Source organism: Chiloscyllium punctatum, chromosome 5 (assembly GCF_047496795.1).
Source record: "Chiloscyllium punctatum isolate Juve2018m chromosome 5, sChiPun1.3, whole genome shotgun sequence".
NCBI lineage: Eukaryota > Metazoa > Chordata > Chondrichthyes > Orectolobiformes > Hemiscylliidae > Chiloscyllium > Chiloscyllium punctatum.
Window position 1 is genome coordinate 109980884 of NC_092743.1, and position 20477 is coordinate 110001360.

The 20477-nt window shown below is 41.4% G+C and overlaps 1 protein-coding gene across 1 annotated transcript in view; it reads right to left on the reverse strand.

Annotated features, from left to right (window-relative positions):
* LOC140476809 (regulator of G-protein signaling 22-like) overlaps positions 1 to 20477 on the reverse strand; it is a 133677-nt gene that overhangs the window by 43142 nt on the left and 70058 nt on the right. Inside the window, exons 8-11 of the mRNA XM_072569602.1 lie at positions 15973 to 16084; positions 13755 to 13880; positions 8468 to 8569; positions 3194 to 3388 (exon numbers count right to left, since the gene is read on the reverse strand). Of these exons, the coding sequence (XP_072425703.1) occupies positions 3194 to 3388; positions 8468 to 8569; positions 13755 to 13880; positions 15973 to 16084 (535 nt within the window). The remainder of the gene's footprint in view (positions 1 to 3193; positions 3389 to 8467; positions 8570 to 13754; positions 13881 to 15972; positions 16085 to 20477) is intronic.

Below are 20477 nucleotides of genomic sequence, written 5' to 3' on the forward strand. Positions count from 1 at the left end.
TTATTACTCTTACCAAAGTGAATCACCTCACACTTACCCACATTGAACTCCATTTGCCACCTTTCTGCCCAGCTCTGCAGCTTCTCTATATCCCGCTGTAACCTGCCATATCCTTCCTCACTGTCTACAACTCCTCCGACTTTCGTATCATCTGCAAACTTGCTCACCCAGCCTTCTAACCCTTCCTCCAGGTCATTTATAAAAATGACAAACAGCAATGGTCCCAAAACAGATCCTTGCGGAACACCGCTAGTGACAGCACTCCAAGATGAACCTTTGCCATCAACTACTACCCTCTGTCTTCTTCCAGCCAGCCAATTCCTAATCCAAACCTCCAACTCACCCTCAATGCCATATCTCTGTATTTTCTGCAGTAGCCTACCATGGGGGACCTTATCAAACGCCTTACTAAAATCCATATATACCACATCTACCGCTTTCCCCTCATCTACCTCCTTAGTCACCTTCTCAAAGAATTCAATAAGGTTTGTGAGGCACGACCTGCCCTTCACAAAACCATGCTGACTATCCTTGATCACATTATTCTTATCCAGATGTGCATAAATCCTATCCCTTACAATTCTCTCTAAGACTTTGCCCACAACAGAAGTGAGACTCACTGGCCTATAGTTACTAGGATTATCCCTATTCCCCTTCTTGAACAAGGGAACCACGTTTGCTAGCCTCCAGTCCTCTGGCACTACTCCTGTAGACAAAGAGGATACAAAAATCAAGGCCAATGGCTCTGCAATCTCCTCCCTTGCTTCCCAGAGAATCCTAGGATAAATGCCATTAGGCCCAGGGGACTTATCTATTTTCACCCTTGCCAGAATTTCCAACACCTCTTCTCTACATATCTCAAAGCCATCCATTCTACTTATTCGTGCCTCAGTATTCATATCGACAACAATGTCCTGTTCCTGAGTGAATACTGACGAAAAGTATTCATTCAGTGCCTCCCCAATCTCTTCAGCCTCCACACGCAACTTCCCATTACTATCCTTGATTGGACCTATTCCTTCCCTAGTCATTCTTTTATTCCTAACATACCTATAGAAAGCCTTAGGGTTTTCCCTAATCCTACCAACTAAGGACCTTTCATGTCCCCTCCTTGCTGCTCTTAGCTCTCTCTTCAGGTCCTTCCGGGCTACCTTATAACTCTCAATCGCCCCTATTGAACCTTCACGCCTCATCTTTACAAAGGCCGCCCTCTTCCATTTAACAAGGGATTCCAACTCCTTATTAAACCACGGCTCCCTCACTCGACCCTTTCCTCCCTGCCTGATAGGTACGTACTTATCAAGGACACTCAATAGTTGCTCCTTGAACAAGTTCCACATATCAATTACGCTCTTGCCTTGGAATCTACTTTTCCAATCCACACATCCTAAGTCATGCCTCAACGCATCATAATTTCCCTGCCCCCAGCTATAACTCTTGCCCTGTAGTACACACTTATCCCTCTCCATCACTAGAGTAAAAATCACCGAATTGTGGTCACTGTCCCCAAAGTGCTCACCTACCTCTAGTTCTAATACCTGGCCTGGTTCGTTACCCAGAACCAAATCCAGTATGGCCTCACCTCTTGTTGGCTTATCTATTAATCCAGAGACCCCAGTAATATTCTGGGCACCTGGGTTCAAATCTCACCAGGGCAGATGACGGAATTTGAATTCAATAAAAATCTGGAAATAAGAATCTGATTGTGACCATAATTCCATTGTCAATTGTAGGAAAAACATTAGTGTTCACCTGGTTCACTAATGTCCTTTAGGAAAGGAAATTGCCATCCTTACCTGGTCTAGCCTACATGTGACTCCAGAACCACAGCAATGTGATTGATTCTTAACTGCCATCTCATCTAGCCTGTGACATCCTCATCCCATTAAAGAAAAAAATGTTAGGACTATAAAGTTAGTAGTGGAAATGGCAGATGATTAAGAGTTGGTTCATAAATCAAAGTTTGGCTTTCAACATTAGAAATTGGAGAAAAGAAAAATACTCAATTGGTTAGGAAAAAGGAGATTGCATTGAAGATAACAAAGATAGTTTACCAAAGGGTAAAAAGGAAGCTCAAGAGGGGAAAAGAGCAGTAAAAAAGCTCAGGTGTTTTCACTGTAATAAAGTAAGCCACATGAAGTCGCAGTGTTGTTAGTTTTAAAAAGTACTGGGAAACTGATGTATGAAAACAACAAAAGCCAGTGAGCTTTTCTGAAGTGGTAAAGGAAAGCTATAAAAGAATGAGGTTGAGAAGACAGTGCCAAATATCTTCAAAGAATTTTCTTGCATGCGTAAGGTTTACTCATGTATGCCAGGAGGAGTATGAAATGAAATCAAGATTGTAAGAGATACGGGAGTAAGTCAATCTTTGATTGTGAGATATGAGGAGTTCTGTAACTCAGAAGGAATATTGCCAGAAAAAGTGGTGATATGTGGAATTCATGGTGAGAAGAACAGTGTTCCATTATATGAAGTGCGGTTGGAGAGTCCAGTGAAAAATGGTGAAGTGGTGCTAGGAGTAACAGAGAAATTCTCAGAAAGATAGTTTATCCTTGGTAATGATACTGCTGGATCACTGGTGAGCATGATGCCTACTGTGGTTGAAAAGCCAGTGGAAAACCAGGCAACTGAGGTGTTACATGAAGTATATTTTGGGCCTTTTCCTGAATGGATGATAACAAGGTCACATAGCCATAGGTTGAAACAGGAGTAGAAAACAAGGAATAAAGATAAGGAAGTTGAAGTTCAATGACCAGAAACTATGTTTGCTCAAGTGGTTGAGAGTAAATAAGAACAGGTGGAGCACATATACATCTCTTAAAGCCACAGTATCATCACACCAAACCTTTAGTTGTAGTTGAGAGAGAGAGAGAGAGAGAGAGAGAGATAGCTTTCACAGCCAATTTCAAAAATCAAACAACTACTGAAAGTTAAACTAAAACTCATGATCTGTGGCAGCCTGACTCCACCCATTCATGCTTCTATTGCTCTAATTTTTAAAATAATACAAGGCCTCACAAGCTGCTTACTTTCTTGCCTTAGAAGAAACAGCTCAATACCTATGCCTCAAAACCTCTCTTCAGAAAAGCCAGGACAAAATACACCTCTTAAAGCCGTAGTATCATCATAAAAATATTAAATGGTCTATTTTGAAGCTCATTGAAAAAGAGGTATTTGGATATACCAACCGTACCTTTCTGAATTTCGACATGTCCATTTCAATCATGTGCATCCAAGGTACCAGTAGCAAGATGAGAACATAAACCTCCACATCATCGAACAGTTCTTCGAAAGGTGGCTCCAGCTCTTGATAGATTATTTTCTTGTTTTCTACACCAATTTCCACATCTTCTGGAGATTTGTCAACAATGTATTTAGCAAAAATGAACTGAAACAAGTGGACAAATTGTGAAAAGGTCAGTTTATGAACAGTTTTTGAAAAGTGCTTTTCAAATGTAAGAGGCTGAATGGCCTCCTAATGCACTGTAACGATTCTGGTATTCTAAATTCCTGCAATCCAATTCCTGGATTACAGAGTTAGTCATAAAAAAGGCAGGTCAGTAACTAAAGAAATTTCTGCGCTATCTAATCTGGATTGACAGCTGTTCACCCTCTGCTTAGACAATACAGAGTGCAACAATCTTAATTTCACGAATTTGTTGTGAGATATGGTAGGTTTTATGAAAGTCATGATAAAACAGCATTTCTGTTTCAACAATCTGCTACATGGAAATAAAGCTAACAAGAAGTCTATTCAAGATTAAAGCCAAGTAGGTCACATCTGTTAAAGCAACCATGACCTGGTGCTTGCCATCCTTGGGCATGTAGAAACTTCAGAATACTTCCTGTGCCCTGTGGGGTTGATATATGTATCTCCAGCTGCCTTTGCTTCAGGTGTCAGTTCACACTTTCGATGGGCAAGTGTAGTCAGTGTGGAAAATCAGGATTACTAAGAGTTTTCGGTATTTATTTATTACAGTTGTGAGGTTCATAAATCTTTCAGACTTTGGAACTGTAGCTTTATATTTAGGACAACTGAAGGGGGGTGCACATGACCTGTTCAACGAATAGATGATTGATCATTCAAAGTCCAAAAAAATCACGCTTGTAGACAATGGATGTTGTCTCTGAGTCTACAATAAATCGACCAAGTCTTCCAAGTCCCATAAAGGTGTTGTTGGTATTGGGATTATAAACAGTAGTGCGACAACCTTTTATTTATTCTAAGATGAAAGGCAGTTGGGAGCAAAGATAGCTAATTACATTTTTATCGATATAAAATGTGTTTCACGCTGCCATGACGAAGGCAGAAGAAACCATTTGTGAGATCAGATGACAGGTTTCCTTGCAAATCCTTACCACAGGAACTTAAAACAAAAAAGTGCTGGAGATCACAGCAGGTCAGGAACATCCATGGAGAGAGAGCAAGGTAACGGTTTGAGTCGAGATGACTTTTCATCAGAGCTGACGTGAAGTATGGAGGTGACAGCATTTATGCAATAATGGGGCATGGGGCAGGGGTATGATGTTGATTAGGCGGAAGTGGGTACTGCAGGTGCTGCCTGACCTGTTGTGCTTTTCCAGCACCACCTTAATCTTGACCATGATGTTGATTAGTTGAGATTTTTGACCTAGTTTGCATTAAGTGATTGGAATGTGAGAATGGTAGAATAATGATGTATCTAACTGCCAGACTGAAAAGAACTGACAGTCCATCTTTGGTAGGGGGAAGGGGGAGAAGAGAGGGTGATAGAGAGTGTAACAAGCAACGCTAAAAGAAAGGGAAGGAATGGGTTCATAGTTTGAAGATGCTCAACTCAATATTAAGTCTAGAAGGTGGTAAAGTGTGTAGTTTGAAGATGAGAAGTTGATCCTCCAGTTGGTGCTGAGATTCACTGAAGCACTGTAGCATGCCCAGGCAATACAATTGGACTTGCAAGCAGGACACTGTGTTAAAATGGCTGGCTACAGGAAGGTTGGGGTCATGCTTGCACAAAGATCGAATGTGTTCCACAAAGCATTTGGTCTGCATTTGGTTTCTTCAAAGTACAGTAAGCCACATTTGGTGCAGCAAATATAATACAGAAGATTGGAGGAGGTACATGTGAAATGCTGCTTTACAATGGTGACAGTAAGGACTGCAGATGCTGGAGATTCGAGTTGAGAGTGTGATGCTGGCAAAGCACAGCAGGGCAGGCAGCATGCGAGGAGCAGGGAAAACTATGCTTCGGGCAAAAGCCCTTCATTCAGGAGGGCTTTTGCCCAAAATGTAGATTTTCTTGCTCCTCAGATGCTGCCTGACCTGCTATGCTTTTCCAGCACCACACTGCTGCTTCACAATGCCTGTTTAGGCCCTTGGAGGTGAAGGGACAGGTGTAGCAACTTCTGCGGTTACATGGGAAGGTGCACGGACATGGGGTTGCTGTTGGTAATCGAGGAATGGACTAGTGTGCCCGGGAAAGAACAAGTGGAGTGAGGGGAAGATGTGTTTGGTGGTGGTATTCTGATGGAGTTGTCTGAAATGGCAGAGAATGATCCTTTGAATGCGGAGGCTGGTGGGTGAAATGTGAGTGATGGGAAAGGGCAAGGGAGGAAGCATAGATGGTAGGTCAGATGCTGCCCCCTCCACACTTCACTTCAGCTCTGATGAAAAGTCATCTAGACTCAAAAATGTTAGTTTGCTTTCTCTCCTGCTGTGATCTCCAGCATTTCTTGTTTTTAGTTCTGATTCCTGCATCTGCAGTAATTTTCTCTTATCACAGAAAGACAGTTTTTCTTTGTAGTCTGCAGTTATCTGAGTGTCACAGTATAGGTATTAGAGGCAGCTAACTATCACATCTGAACAAGAGAAAATACTGACTCCATTGCACACAACATAAAAAAGTGGGTGGAACTTAAACTCAGATTGAAATGACTGAGTTTGTGAGGATTTAACGGAGACTGGAAGGTGTGACTTGCTTTAGCAAAAACATCCTTCACCATGAAAGAACTAGATTAGAAATTAACCCCTGGGAAATTAAAATAGAAGTAACTGATTGTAATCTGGGAACAGCCGAAGGCAGTTTGCCATAAAAGGTTTAATTTTGTGGAGAGTATGATGTGTGTTAAAAACAAAAGGGACCCACAGATTTCTGTAATGTAGAGTATAAATTGCATGCATGAAGAAAGCAATGACTTTTCACGTATTCATACAAAAGTTTAAAATGTCAGCGTTGATTGCGAAAGCTTTCCACAAAGGATCGACTTTAAATGTCTTCCAGTCGTTAATAAAGTTATATTTAAAAGCAGTGGCAGAAAAGTTGGAAATAAACTTAAAATTTGGCACAAGCGAGGCAGAAATAGTTGAGCTTTTCAAACTTGACAGAGACAAGGTAAATCAGATACATTACAGACGACATAAAATGCTGGAGATCACAGAGGGTCAGGCAGCATTCACAGAGAGATAGAAAGCTAACGTTTTAAGTCTAGATAACTCTTCATCAGCTTATGTTTACTTCACCAACTTGCTTTCTGGATTTTAACATACAGTCCCAAGAGAACCTAAGAATATAAGAAATGGAAGCAGGGATGGACCACACAACCTATTGAATATTTTGCGCTATTTGTCTGATCTTCAACTGCATGTTCCTTGCTTCCTCAGCTTAATAATTAGAGAATTAAACACACACACACACACACACACACAGCAGAGGCAGTGATAAGCCGGAAAACTGCACTGAGAAGTCCAAATTCATGACAAATAAATAGGAGGGTGGGTTGGGATTGGGAGTGAAGTAGCTGAGAAGGCGATAGGTAAGGGAAAGTGCGGGGGGGGTGCAATGGTGATAGGTTGAAGGGGAGGATGGAGAGGATAGGTGGGAAGGAAGATGGACAAATAGGACAGTTCAAAAGGGCAGTGCCGATTTCAAGGATTGGATCTGGGATGAGGTGGGGGGAGGGGAGATGAGGAAACTGGTGAAGTCGACATTGATGCTGTGTGATTGGAGAATCCCAAGGTGGAAGAACACCCCTTGTGTCGGGTGATTTGGATTTGGCAGTAGAGGCGACCCAGGACTAGCATGTCCTTCGTGGATTGGGAGAGGTTGTTAAAGTGGTTGGCTACAGGCCGGTGGGATTGTTTGGTGTGTGTGTGTGTCCCAGAGACGTTCCCTGAAACACACCACAAGTTGGCATCCTGTCTCCCCAACGTAGAGGAGACCACATTGAGAGAAACAGACACAGTAGATGAGGTGTTTAGATGTGCAGGAAAATCACTGCTAGATGTGGAAGGATCTTTTGGAGCATTGGATAGAGGTGAAGGGGGAGGTGTGGTCACAGGTTTTATATCTCTTGTGGTGGCCAGTGAAGGTTCCAGGAGTGGAGGGTAGGTTGGTGGTGGGGGTGGGATGAACCTAATGAGGGAGTCACAGAGGGAATGGTCTCTACGGAATGCTGATAGGGGTGGTGAGGGAAATATATCTCTGGTGGTGGAGTCTGATGGTAGATGGCAGAAATTGTGGGGATAATACGCTCAATCCACAGATTAGTGGGTGAAAGGTGAGGACCAGTGAAGTTCTATTGTTGTTGTGTTTGGAGGGGTGGGGTTCAAGGGCGGAGATGTGGGAAGTGAAGGAGATGTGCTGGAGGGTACTGTTGATCACCTAGGAGGGGAAATTGCAAACCTTGGAATAGGAGGCCATCTGGGATGTCCTTGATTGGAAGAGCTCCTCCTGGGAGTAGATACGGCAGAGGCGGAGGAATTGGGAGTAAGGGATAGAGTTGTTACAGAAGGAGGGATGGGAGGAGGTGGGTCCATGTTGAGTCGGTCACCAGAGATGGAAGCAGGTCCAGTTGCAGGGTCCCATTACCAATCTCCAGCCACAGATAGACACCAGGCTCAGGGTGGGCAAAGGATCACGACACAGAAAAAGTCATATGCCCTGGACACAACATATCACCTAAATGTCTGAGCAACAGTGTCTGCAAAGACTCTTTTGCAGATAACTCATCACATCCCACACACTAATATAAAATGCATTCCTTTATCTCAATAACACACTGTTCTCACAAAACTTTAGACTTAACACAGCAACAGCAGAGTGATTTTTGAATATTTCTATGTTTGATTTACATTCTAGAACAGTTTAATTTGAATTCTTATCTCTTGCTTGTAGCAAACTTGCAATATTGCACTGAAGTTACTTGTTACAAGCATCTGAACTGCATGTAGTTTGGTCCTGTTTGTTAACACCTCGGATAAAGTGTATAAGTGCCTCCAAATTTTTTAAAAATTGCTTCTAGTGCAGCCTACCACATTTACTGAATAAAAACCAACCAGAATATCTTACTTTTGTGACATTTTCTGCCTTTTCTTATCTTTCCCATTTATTACCCCAAAACACTCTTTAAGCAACTCCTCAGTCCTCCATCCAGATCAGGATGACCAAGCATTGCTAATTATTTTAATACTTTTTATTTCATAGCTTGCCTGAGCTTGTCTCCTGAGTTTGAAAGGCTGAAAGACTTCTGCATAAAAAAGTCGTTGATACTCTTTCAGGTCAAACCACAGGTTGATGCAGTTCTTCCATAACTGCAAGAGATTGAGAAAAAAAAGATTTCATATTAGATTAGATTAGATTAGATTAGATTAGATTAGATTACTTACAGTGTGGAAACAGGCCCTTCGGCCCAACAAGTCCACACCGCCCCGCCGAAGCGTAACCCACCCATACCCCTACATCTACATCTACCTCTTACGTAACACTACGGGCAATTTAGCATGGCCAATTCACCTGACCTGCACATCTTTGGAGTGTGGGAGGAAACCGGAGCACCCGTAGGAAACCCACGCAGACACGGGGAGAACGTGCAAACTCCACACAGTCAGTCGCCTAAGGCGGGAATATTCTACACAGCAATACCGTTCAATCTACCAAGGAAGTTAGCTTAGCTCAGTTGGCTGGACAGCTGATTTACAATGGAGATTGAAGCCAAGAGTGTGGATTTAATTCCTACACGAGCTTAGGTTATAAAGAACCTCTCTTGAAGAGTGGTTAAACCACCACCAGTCATCTTTCTCTAATGAGAGAGCAGCCCTGTGCTCTGGTGACTTTATCTTTTTATCCATCTACCATTCTGCATAGCTATTGAAGTCTGAAACAGGTTCACAATGATAATTGATGAATTCTACAAAAAAAGTTAAAAATTAACTGAATACCATGCAGTCATGTTGCTTAAGAAAGCAAGGAATACACTATACAGAAATGTCCAGCAACCTTTGAGGGATAATTCATTACAATACAATCAAACTCAGGACTAACTAAAGCTGGGAAGAGAGCCTGGAAGAGCACATCATTAAGGGGCAACTCTCTCAAATGCATTAGATTAGTCTCCACTGCTGCATTTACAGTTCGTTTTCAACCCAGCAGAATATTTCTGTCCCAGTGGAAGTGGTTGAACTCAATTGAGCGAGAGTTCATAAATAAGATTCCTGACGTCAGGATAAAGTTTTGAAAGGAAGTTGTCTGATCTTAAAGGGTGACCACCTTTCTGGCTGCAGTTGTCAGGAAGCTTATCTGCATGTTGAGCACCTCCTTAAAAACAGAACTACATGGAATTAAGTGTTTGCTCCCAATTAACTTCCAGCCAAGCGAGAAATCCATCCTTTCAGATACCTGACCACATAAACCAGAATGTTCTGAGGAAGAGTCACCGGACTTGAAACGTTAACTCTGATTTCTCTCCACAGATGTTGAGACCTGCTGAGCATTTCCAGCAATTTTTTTTTGTCCCTGGAAATAATCTTGAGAATGAGTGTACACCTCAAGTGCATGGTCTAAATATTTTCTCATCAACCTGCTCAGGGATGTTATAAAACACCTCTGAAATAGCTGGAACTTGAACCCAGGCCTCTTGGCCCAGGGATAGTGACACTACCACTGTGCCACAACAGCCCTTTCATTGGCTTGGTATGTGCTTTGCTGGTCCTTGAGAACAACTTCAGGCGTATATGTTACTGATGTGAGGCAATAAGAAGGTGTCATTCTGATGGGAGAGATGTTCCTCTCATTTCAATTTCAGATAAACATATCAGTACCAAGTAACATAATGAAACAACAGGGCAAGTGAATATATATTTCTGGAAGTGTAAACTGAATATATATATTGAACACCCATGACACCCACCTGCCCTTGAAATGTCTTCTGCTTTATTTGCCTATCATGATGTTGAGTTGTGACCCCAATGTCCATGCCGAAGGAGAAGGCAACGTACTGACTGCTACACTTTGGTGACTTTGGAGAGTGTCCTCTGGAGGCTTGGGCAGGATGACAGTCTGCTACAGAAATCGAGGTGCACTGCATCTTTCTTGAGGTGGCTTGACTGTAGCCAATGAGAGAACATGTGGAGGGGAGGCGCAAAACCTCTGGAGTCTTGTGAGACGTAGCACTCAGGGAAGCTCCATTTCTCTGCAGGTGCTGATGGCATCTTCCTGCCTCCTTGAGACAAAGGGGTACCTGAATTAAGTTTGAATTTCCCCTCTTGCTTTACTGCTGACATAGGCTACAACTATGGATTCCAGATTTGCACATGTACCTGCCAGCCACTGTATGTTATGCAGGACTTGGATCTTAAAGGTGGCCTCCAATGTTCTCACGGAAGTATCCTCACTTGCTTTTTGAGACATTCCTATTACCTCAATGGCTCAGGAGGTGTTTCAATTTCCCCTGCAAGCTCTGTGGCTTGTTCTTCATTTGGATGGTATACCCCACACTCCTCCATTGGTCTGGGCCTGCTCCCTCCTGTTCTAGATCTATCTTGTTCAGCAAACTGAGCAAGAGGATTGAGGTCTCTGGTAATGACTACACCAGCATTTTAAAGGTATCCACAGCCATGAGACAGCACTCCCCATTGAGTGATTAGGAAGCACATTGCTTAGGAACAGGTCGAATATTGAGTGCATGAAGTGGCTGTTAGCCCTTCAGTGCACATTATAATGTATTGCTGAGGCTTGCAGGTGATCATACCATGTGACGTACCTGTGCACTGACACAGTTAGACTGAGTGATCTTCCTATAAGTCAGTTTGCGGTGAGTTGAGGATTCCATGTATCCTTGAGATATGCAGGAGATAGTTTGCACTTCCTGCACTGGTTCTGGGTTTTTCTGCATGTGTCACCAGCTTAGGCCTGTCCTAAGGGTTTACCTCAGGCCTTCTAAAACTAAAAGGACATCCTGCCGTCGTCACTGGGGAAGTGACTCTTGCTGCTTTCATGGTTGCACCAGACTAGAATCTCGAGCAAGGTATAATTGAGCTTTGGGGCCAATTTCTGTCTACTCTGAGGTATCTTGATAGACTGGGGACAAGCAATACAGGCTTCAGAAATCCTATGGGCTTGCAATGAGTGAACGACTGCCCAATTGGCCTTCAACTTTGATGCCTGTACCTTTGGCCTCAGAAAATCCTGGCATCGGGTGAGAACTTCCTTTAGATTTGTCAATTAACCCACCGGCTTAATAGTGAGCTGAAAACCCATTTTGGGTTATGTGTAAGTGATGACTTCTAATGTGCTCGATTGCGGTACTCAGTTTAAAATGAAAGATTCTGTTTGCAGTTTCAGTGTTTGTTTCTCTAGAAACAGAGAAGATCAGTTTCCTTTCTCTGATTATCTTTCTGGTTTCCATTTAGTCTCTATTTTCAGTCAGTGTTCTGCTTCAAGAAATACAAAAATTGCTCACACAGTTTCCATCAAAATTTTGAAGATATAAGGTGTTCTCTATTAGGAAAGTAATTTGGGAATTGATGAACAGTTGCACCATTTTTGAAAAATGCAATAAAAACAATAGCATCTGACCCATTAAGTGGATTAATCGCTACTCTCAAGATGGTCATGGCGAAGAGGCATCGCTTGGGCAACTCTGCCCAAGGGCTCGTCCACTTCCCTCTGCTCTTCTGGTCGCAGTGGCATTAGCAGTAGCAGACCCTCAAGCTTCTGGCATGGGGTGAGGACTGCCTTTAGGTTTGCCAATCAACTCACCCAATGAATGAAAATGGCAGCAGAGGCCTGGGGGGCAGTGAGGCTGAGTAAGTGTTGAAGGAGGAGGTCTCTGGTAGTGGCGGCATCAGTGCCAGGATGAGGCAGACATGGCTTCACCGCAGCCCGAGTCTCCTGGTGAGTGAGGAGTAGTCTCAGGCTTAATCCCCTGGTCCTGACTCGTAGGCTGAGTGGAGGCTCCAGGTCAGTGGCTAGACCTGGGTGCCTGATGACAGAGGCAGTGTTGATGATGTGTGTGGTCTCCTGTGCCACTGGAGGAAGCTGCATCAACAAGATTGGCCCAGTGTGAAATCATGGCAGCAGTGGCATTGGGTGGATATGAGATGGCGCCGGAGGGTGGCGAATCTTAGTTCCAGCAGTGAAGCGCATTTGTAGCAGTGCCATTGGTTTAGCAGCAGGACTTGGGGTGGTGGTGGTGGAGAAGCATGATCCCGGCCCACAGTGGAGCTGGAAGCGGGAGCTGTTCCCAATGAAACCTCTAACTTTATTGAGATAAGACTATAAGGTGAACTTTATTGTTTTATTTTTCTGACTTTATATTCTGTGTTTTCGTGTATTTTCTGCACTGAGTGGCGACACTAAATGACACTTTCTACTGTATTTGTAACAAATATAGGTGACAATAAATAAATCAAAACAAATCAAACCCATTTTTGTGTATCATCTATTTAAAACTTTAAACCATGTGGAAATTCTTCCAGTTTGAGGGCATAGTTCCTCACTCCATGAGTACACAAACAAGGGATGAGCATTGCGCTTCTCCCACATCTCTTTGTACTGTGGTGTGGTCATAATATGTACCGGTTGTCCTTCTTCCTAAATATTAACAAGTTTATTTGAGCATCATCTTAAAGAATAAAGACTGTTGCAAACTAGTCATTTAGTATAATATAATCATACACTGAGAGTCCTTCCTAACCTGTCCCTCAGCATCTTTCACTGACCCAATACAGTTCTTGAGTAAAGCTATGATGTTTGAAAGCAAGATCTTGAAGCACAAAGGTCAAGGGAAATCTGGAGCTTTCTTTCTCGAAAGACTTTGGATGCTGAAAAGTTGAAAACTAAGACCAACAGATTTTTTTTTCCAGCAACAGCGCCAAACAGTATGAAGCTAAGGCAGCGTTAGGATCTGGATCACCCATGACCTACCTGACTAGTGGATCAGACTGAGAAATGGAAGAAGAAAGTAATTCTATATTCTTCAATTTTTCCTTAGCTGAGTAAATTTTTTTTATTCCTTCGTGGGACTAGAGTATCGTGAGCTGGCCAACATTTATATCAACTTGGGCTTCCTTGCGTATACTGCCCAAATGCCTAGATATTCTTATTGTGTCATCAACATAAATATATAAATATAATAGTACAATGGCTAAACTTCATCTGAAGCACTTGTTCAACAAATAACAATGAAGACATTGGCCAAACACAGAATGGTCAACAATCTCTGTATAATTCTATATAAAACATCCAGTCTAATTATTGAAATATTAATCAAGATATGACTAATGTTCTCAATAAAATTATGTGTAAAATTAGAAGCATATGAAAAATAGCACTGAAGTTCACTTGATTTACAAAGAACAGTCTTGGCAACATTAAGCCAAGCAAACTTGCTAGCTTGGAAGTGAAATCACTTTAGTTTTGAATTGGATGTCACATGGCAATTTTATTTTCAAACCAGTTAAAGAATAAAACAACTAACACAATATATATTTTGTTTACCGGATTTCCTGTTTGTTCACAAAAAGAAGTGAAAAGGTATCCAGTCCTGTTTTCCTTGTGCAGGGCCTGCAGCAAGTTATCCATTTTATAATCACATAAAGCTTCTTGGTAATTTGTGATCCGCATCTGTAGAAACACTTGCAGATAGATCACTTTAATTCAGCACCAAAAGGCATATCATGAACAGATTTTAAAAAAAACAACTTTAATATGTGTGTATTAAATGACAGTTTTGAAAGCATGTTAAACAGCTCAACAAACACAGCTGTCATAATCATGCATTTGGATTTAGCAGTAACCTTCCAGAAGTTTATCAGACAAGATAGTCTCAAGTGCAACACAGAGAATGCTGGATAAACTCAGCAGATGGAAAGCAGCATGCATGGAGAGAAAATAGAATTAATGTTTTGATTCCATTATGACGCTTCTTCAAAACTAAAAGATAATTGAAAATGTTTTTTAAATATACTTTTAACAGAGAGGTGTAAATGGTATAGAATCCCATTACAAAAGACAAAGGGAGTAAGAGAAAAAGAGTTATAAAGTGAGTGCAAATTGAGGTTTGAAAAGGAGAAGAATGGGTCCTTTCTCCCAAAAAGAAACTAAATAAGACACAATCAAAGGCTGCTTTAGGGAAGAGCATTTAAATAAGATGGAGAATAAACATAATGAGGCCAGTTTCTGAAGTTATGGAATTTAATATCGACATTTGAGGCTGTCAAGCATTTAAGCCAAAAATGAGGTGTTGTTTCTCCAGCTTGCTATGTGCTTCATTAGAACATTGCAGTAAGCCCAGGACAGAAATATTAGCATGATTGCAAGTTGGTTTATTGAAATAACAAGCAACTAGCAGATCAGGGTTAAAAGTGAAGGCTCTGAAGGATAGTTTGCGAAACACATACTGAAAGATCTCCAGGCAGAATTTTGGAAGAAATTGCTGTCAACAAAGGAGCCTGAGGAATTATGCTTCTTCAACCTGATCAATCAAGTGAAGTTGTAAAAGTCTACTATTGCTTGTTAAGTATATCTCATTCTTCAATAAGCTTCTTTTTATTTAATATCCAAGACTTCTGTCTTTCTGAATGGTTAAGTCTTGTTCAAACCAATGTGAATTTTAAATGCCAAATTGGGGTGGTTGAAATCAATCAAGCTACAGGGAACAAGATCAGATGACATAAACCTTTCCAAACAATCTATATTGGCATGATGACCTCTTCCTCATTTGTGAGTAGTGATGGAAAGTTAGTTTGCAAAATGTTTCTCATGTCTTTCCTTATGTTAATTGGCAACATCTCTGTTATTAGTTGTCAAAGGATTGATATTACTCTTCACCACTGTCCTCTTCCTAACATAAGTGTGAAAGAAATGTTATGTTGATTATTATATCCATTATACATTTCCTTCCATAATTCTTTACTGGTTATTACGTTACATATTACTCTTCAATACATTGTTTATATTTGCCAAGTACTCTGGAAGGTTTTGCAATTGCGTTTACTTTTAATTTGATTTTATCTTAAACCATCTGTGGTAAGAAGAACTTTCTCCCCTTTGGAGCATAAACTGGTTCCCTGTCACATAAATCCTTTTTTAAACATCTCTTACTGACTTTCTGTTATTTTAATCATTAACAGGTTTGCCCACTATACTGTAGAAAAACAAACAAAATAATAGTTATTGAAAAAGTAAAATAAAAGCAGTAAATGACAGAAATACCCAGCAGGTGTGATAGCAGTTGTGGAAAGAGAAACAACATTAATGTTTCAGGTTGATCACCCACTGTCTAGTAACACTGGGTGGAACACTGGTCACAACAGTAACTTGAAAGTTTTAAAAAATGTTTTCCATCCCTCGGGAACAGAATGTTGGCCACCTATTCTTAGCTCAGGTCAAATACAAATCAGGTTGACACAAAGTATAATTTCAGCAAATAGTTATTTAAAGTTTATATATTTTGGACAAAAAAAACCAATTGATAGAATAGCAGGAATCCCAATAACATTGCCATATATGTCATAGGGCAACAAAACTCCATTCAAGCCACAAATGTTCAATCACAATGTCTGATTCTGCATGATGGCCATTGCTAGGAAAAGATCAAAACTGACTATGAATCATGATTTAATAGGCCTGTTCATTACATTTTGCTCAGTATAGTACAGCTGAATGTAATAAATGTCTTGTTTTTCTCAGTTTATGCATCCTACTGAGTACTTACCAGCTTCTCCAAATTGCTATTCTGTTTTGATTTATGTAACTTTAGATTTTCAAAAGCAAATACAGAATTTGCATCTTGAGACCAAATGCTGCCAACTGAAGTGAGAAGGTTACTGTTGGAAAGGAGATAATGACAACTTAGTAAAAATAATTGAACTACCTAAAATAAGCATTTTGTCAAAAGAAAATCCATTAAGAGCCTTTCAATATGGGGTGAATGCACAATTAGAAAATGTTATATGGGATTATTGGTTTTTTTGGTCTTTAGGTCAAAGATATAGGACAGTGCAGTTTGAGTATTTGTCAATTTTATTAGTCAAAAATAAAGAGCCAGAAATCATTGTATATTCATATTATAGTGACCAGCATGTTATAGAAAAAATAGCTAGCTGGCTTAGTATCTCTGATTTGTCAAGCTAGTGGACGAGGCAAAATAAAGAATATTTTCTTTTGGTCAATTTAAAAATAGCAGGTGGCCTGCCTTTACCTATTTTGCCTTTTCCCTTCTGATTTTCTCACTGTCTCACCCTTTTGAGAAATCATTTTGCAGACCCCGAGAAAGTCACTAATAATCCTCTAGGGCCAATATATCTCAGTTTTTCTCAAATTATGATTGGTTCAAGGACTCCCTTAAAACAGATTAGTATTCCCTGAGTCCTCCACCTAAATTATCGTTTATACTTATGAAATTAAATTTACTGATGTAAGATTTCTGAATGGATCAATCTAGGTTTCCAGAAGCTGATGTTACAATAAATTATTCAGTGCTTCTTCACACTTTTGTCTCAGATGCAGGACAATTCTCAAAAAGGTGAAGTTAAAAATCACACAATACCATGTCATAGTCCATTAGGTCAATTTGGAAGTACAAGCTTGCAGAACACTGCTCTTTCGTCAGGTAGCTAGTGGGGCAGAATCATAGGACACAGAATTTATAGTAAAAGATCAAAGTGTCACATAATTGATGTGAAGTGTCGAACAAATCTAAATTGCTGTTAAGTCTTTAATCACTTAGAATGGGGATACAGGTTTCAAGTGATTAATATGTACTTCTTTCAAGTCACGGTTAACACTGCTGCCTCACAGTGCCAGGGAAACGGTTTCGATTCCAGACTTGGGTGACTGTCTGTGTGGAGTTTGCGCATTCTCCCTGTGCCTGCGTGGGTTTCCTCCAGGTGCTCTGATTTCCTCCCACAGGCCAAAGATGTGCAGGTTAGGTGAATTGGCCATGCTAAATTGCCCATAGAGTCCAGGGATGTGTTTAGATTAGATTACTTACAGTGTGGAAACAGGCCCTTCGGCCCAACAAGTTCACACCAATCTGCCAAAGCGCAACCCACCCAGACCCATTCCCCTACATTTACCCCTTCACCTAACACTACAGGCAATTTAGCATGGCCAATTCACCTAACCTGCACATTTTTGGACTGTGAGAGGAAACTGGAGCATCCGGAGGAAACCCACGCAGACATGGGGAGAATGTGCAAACTCCACACAGACAGAGGCCTGAGGCAGGAATTGAACCCGGGTCTCTGGCACTGTGAGGCAGCAGTGCTAACCACTGTGCCAACATGCCGCCCACTGGTGTTAGTTAGGGGTAAATGTAGAGTAATAGGGTAGGGCAATGGGTTTGGGTGGAATACTCTTCAGAGGGTTGGTGTGGACCTGTTGGGCTGAAGGGCCTGTTTCCACACTGCAGGGATTCTATTTGTTCTGACGGTGCCAACTTCGACAAGGGAGCTTCCACAATATCCATCTTCTTCCTCAACTGAGGATTCCCCAGCGCCCTAGTAGACAAGGCCCACAGCCGGTTGTGACCCATCTCCTGCACTTCAGCCCTCACCCTCTCTTTTCTCTCCTGCAACAGTGATAGGGTCCACCTTGTCTTCACCTACCATCCCACCAGCATACACATCCAGACGATCATTTAGCTGCCATTTCTGCCACCTCCAGCACAATGCCACCACTGGACACGTATTCCCCTCCCCTGTCAGTCTTCTGCAAGCATTGTTCCCTGCAGGACACCTGGTCCACTCCTCCTTCACTCCCACTATCCTCCCCACAGTCCCATGTCACTTTCTCCTATAACCGTAGAAGCTGTAACACCTGGCCATTCACTTCTGTCCTCATTATGTCAAGGGCCCAGACACACCTTGCAGATGAAACAGCATTTTACCTGCACTTTGCACAATCTAGTCTAGTGCATTCACTGATCATAATGTGGTCTCCTCTACACTGGGGGAATGAAGCATAGACTGGGTGACCGCTATGCAGAACACCTACATTCTGTCTGCAAAAAAGACCTGAGCTCCCAGTTGTCAGTTACATTGACATATGAACATATTCCCCGGCCAACATCTCTGTCTCAGGCTTGCTGCAATACTCCAGCAAAGCTCGGCGTGAGCTGGGAAAACTGTATATCATTTTCCTCTTGGGAACTCCACAGCCTTCTGGACTCAATATTGAGTTCAACAATTTTAGAGCTTGAAGCACGTTCTCCCATTTTCTTACCCCAACTCCCACACACCAGGCCTTGTTATCACATGGTCTGCTATTACAAACAAATCATTGTTAGCCATGAGTAGTCCCCATTAGTAGGTATTCATTCTCCACAGCTGACCATTCCCTACTCCTTTGTCTGTCCAACTGTTCTCTTTCTTTGGGCTCTATCTCCACTCCTTAACCCTATCTTCTGCATAAAAAACCTTCTTCCTAATTACCATCAGTTCTAAGGAAGGGTCACTGGACCTGAAATGTTAATTCTGATTTCTCTCCACAAACGCAGCCAAACCTGCTGAGCTTCTGTTTTTGTTTCTGATTTTCAGCATTTGAAGTTCTTTCGGTGTTTGTCCTAACCTTTCGGCCTGTCCCATTGTGATATGGTGCAATACCATTCCACCCATCAAAATTTGATCATAATGTTTTACAGCATCAGTGAGAAGAAAGTTAATAGTTGAGACTAATTCCCACCTCCATAATTGTACTTCCAAACAAAATTGTTGACACTTCCTAACTCAAGTTATGTCCACCCCACAACCCCTCTGTTTACTAACCTACACTGTTACTCAACAAGAATCATTGTGATTTTATAATTCTCATCCTCATTTTCAAGTCCTGCCTGGGTCTTAATCCTAACCACCTTTCCACTTTTCCATGCTCTAAGTCTTTATTTCTCTTAGTTCTAGCTCTGAATGACTCTTCCTTTGATGAACATGCCTTCAACTGCCAAGGAGTTAGACTTCTGAATTTCCACCATAAATCTCTGAGCCCCTCCACCTCTCTGTATTCCTTTATCCTAAAAGATTCTGCTGTTGCAAAGATTTTGGCCATTTTTCCTAATATTTAATCATTGAGGTTGGTTGTAAATTCTCACAAAAGACTTTCAGAAATTAATTGGACTATCTAAATGGAAGCTGTTGTCAACTCTATTTCTAATAACCATGTTAGGACATCATTATTAGGTGGATAGCAAGATTTGTCATAATGAGGATACTTGTGATTTAATACAGAATCCTGGTTGTCTTTTCTCATTGGTCCTCTTTGGGATATGGGCACGGTGGGCAAATCTGACATTTGTTATCATTCCAAAAATGGCATCAATGAGGTGTTGGTGTTGTGGCAAATGTTTGAACAACTGCAGTCCTTGGGTTTACATACATCCACAGTGCTACTGGGAAGCAAAGCAGAAAGAAAGCCAACATAGTTCAAAGTTAAAAATCACACAACACCAGGTTATAGTCCAGTAGGTTTAATTGGAAGCATTAGCTTTCGGAGCGCTGCTCCTTCAGCAGGTGATTGTGGAGGACACAATGTAAGGCACAGAATTTATCGCAAAAGTGTACAGTGTGATGTAACTGAAATTATACATTGAAAAATACCTTGATTGTTTATTAATCTCTCATCTGTTAGAATGACCATAACAGTTTCACTTCTTTCATATGTTGACCCCTGTGGGGCTAACACCTTCAACATCTTATCTGGCCTGACACCAATTGTTACAGTTAACCTGAGAATGTAACTCTTAAAAAAAGCTTTGTGATTTACATATGAAAGAAGTGAAACTGTTATGGTCATTCCAACAGATGAGAGACTTAACAAACAGTCAAGGTATTTTTCAAAGTATAATTTCAGTTACATCACACTGTAAACTTGTGCAATAAATTCTGTGTCTTACAATTGTGTACTCCATAATCACCTGATGAAGGAGCAGCGCTCCGAAAGCTAGTGCTTCTAATTAAACCTGTTGGACTATAACCTGGTATTGTGTGATTTTTAACTTTGTACACCCCAGTCCAATACCAGCTTCTCCAAAATATAGTTCAAAGTCAAGATGGTGAGTGGCTTGGAGGGTAATTTGCAGGGGATAGAACAAAGGACAAAACAACACAGGAGCAGGCTTTGTGGCCCTCCAAGCCTGTGCAGTCACATTTCGCCCTTCAAAGCTAAAACAGTATCCCTCTGTTCCCTCATTATTCATGTATTTGTCCAGCTGCTTCGTGAATGCTG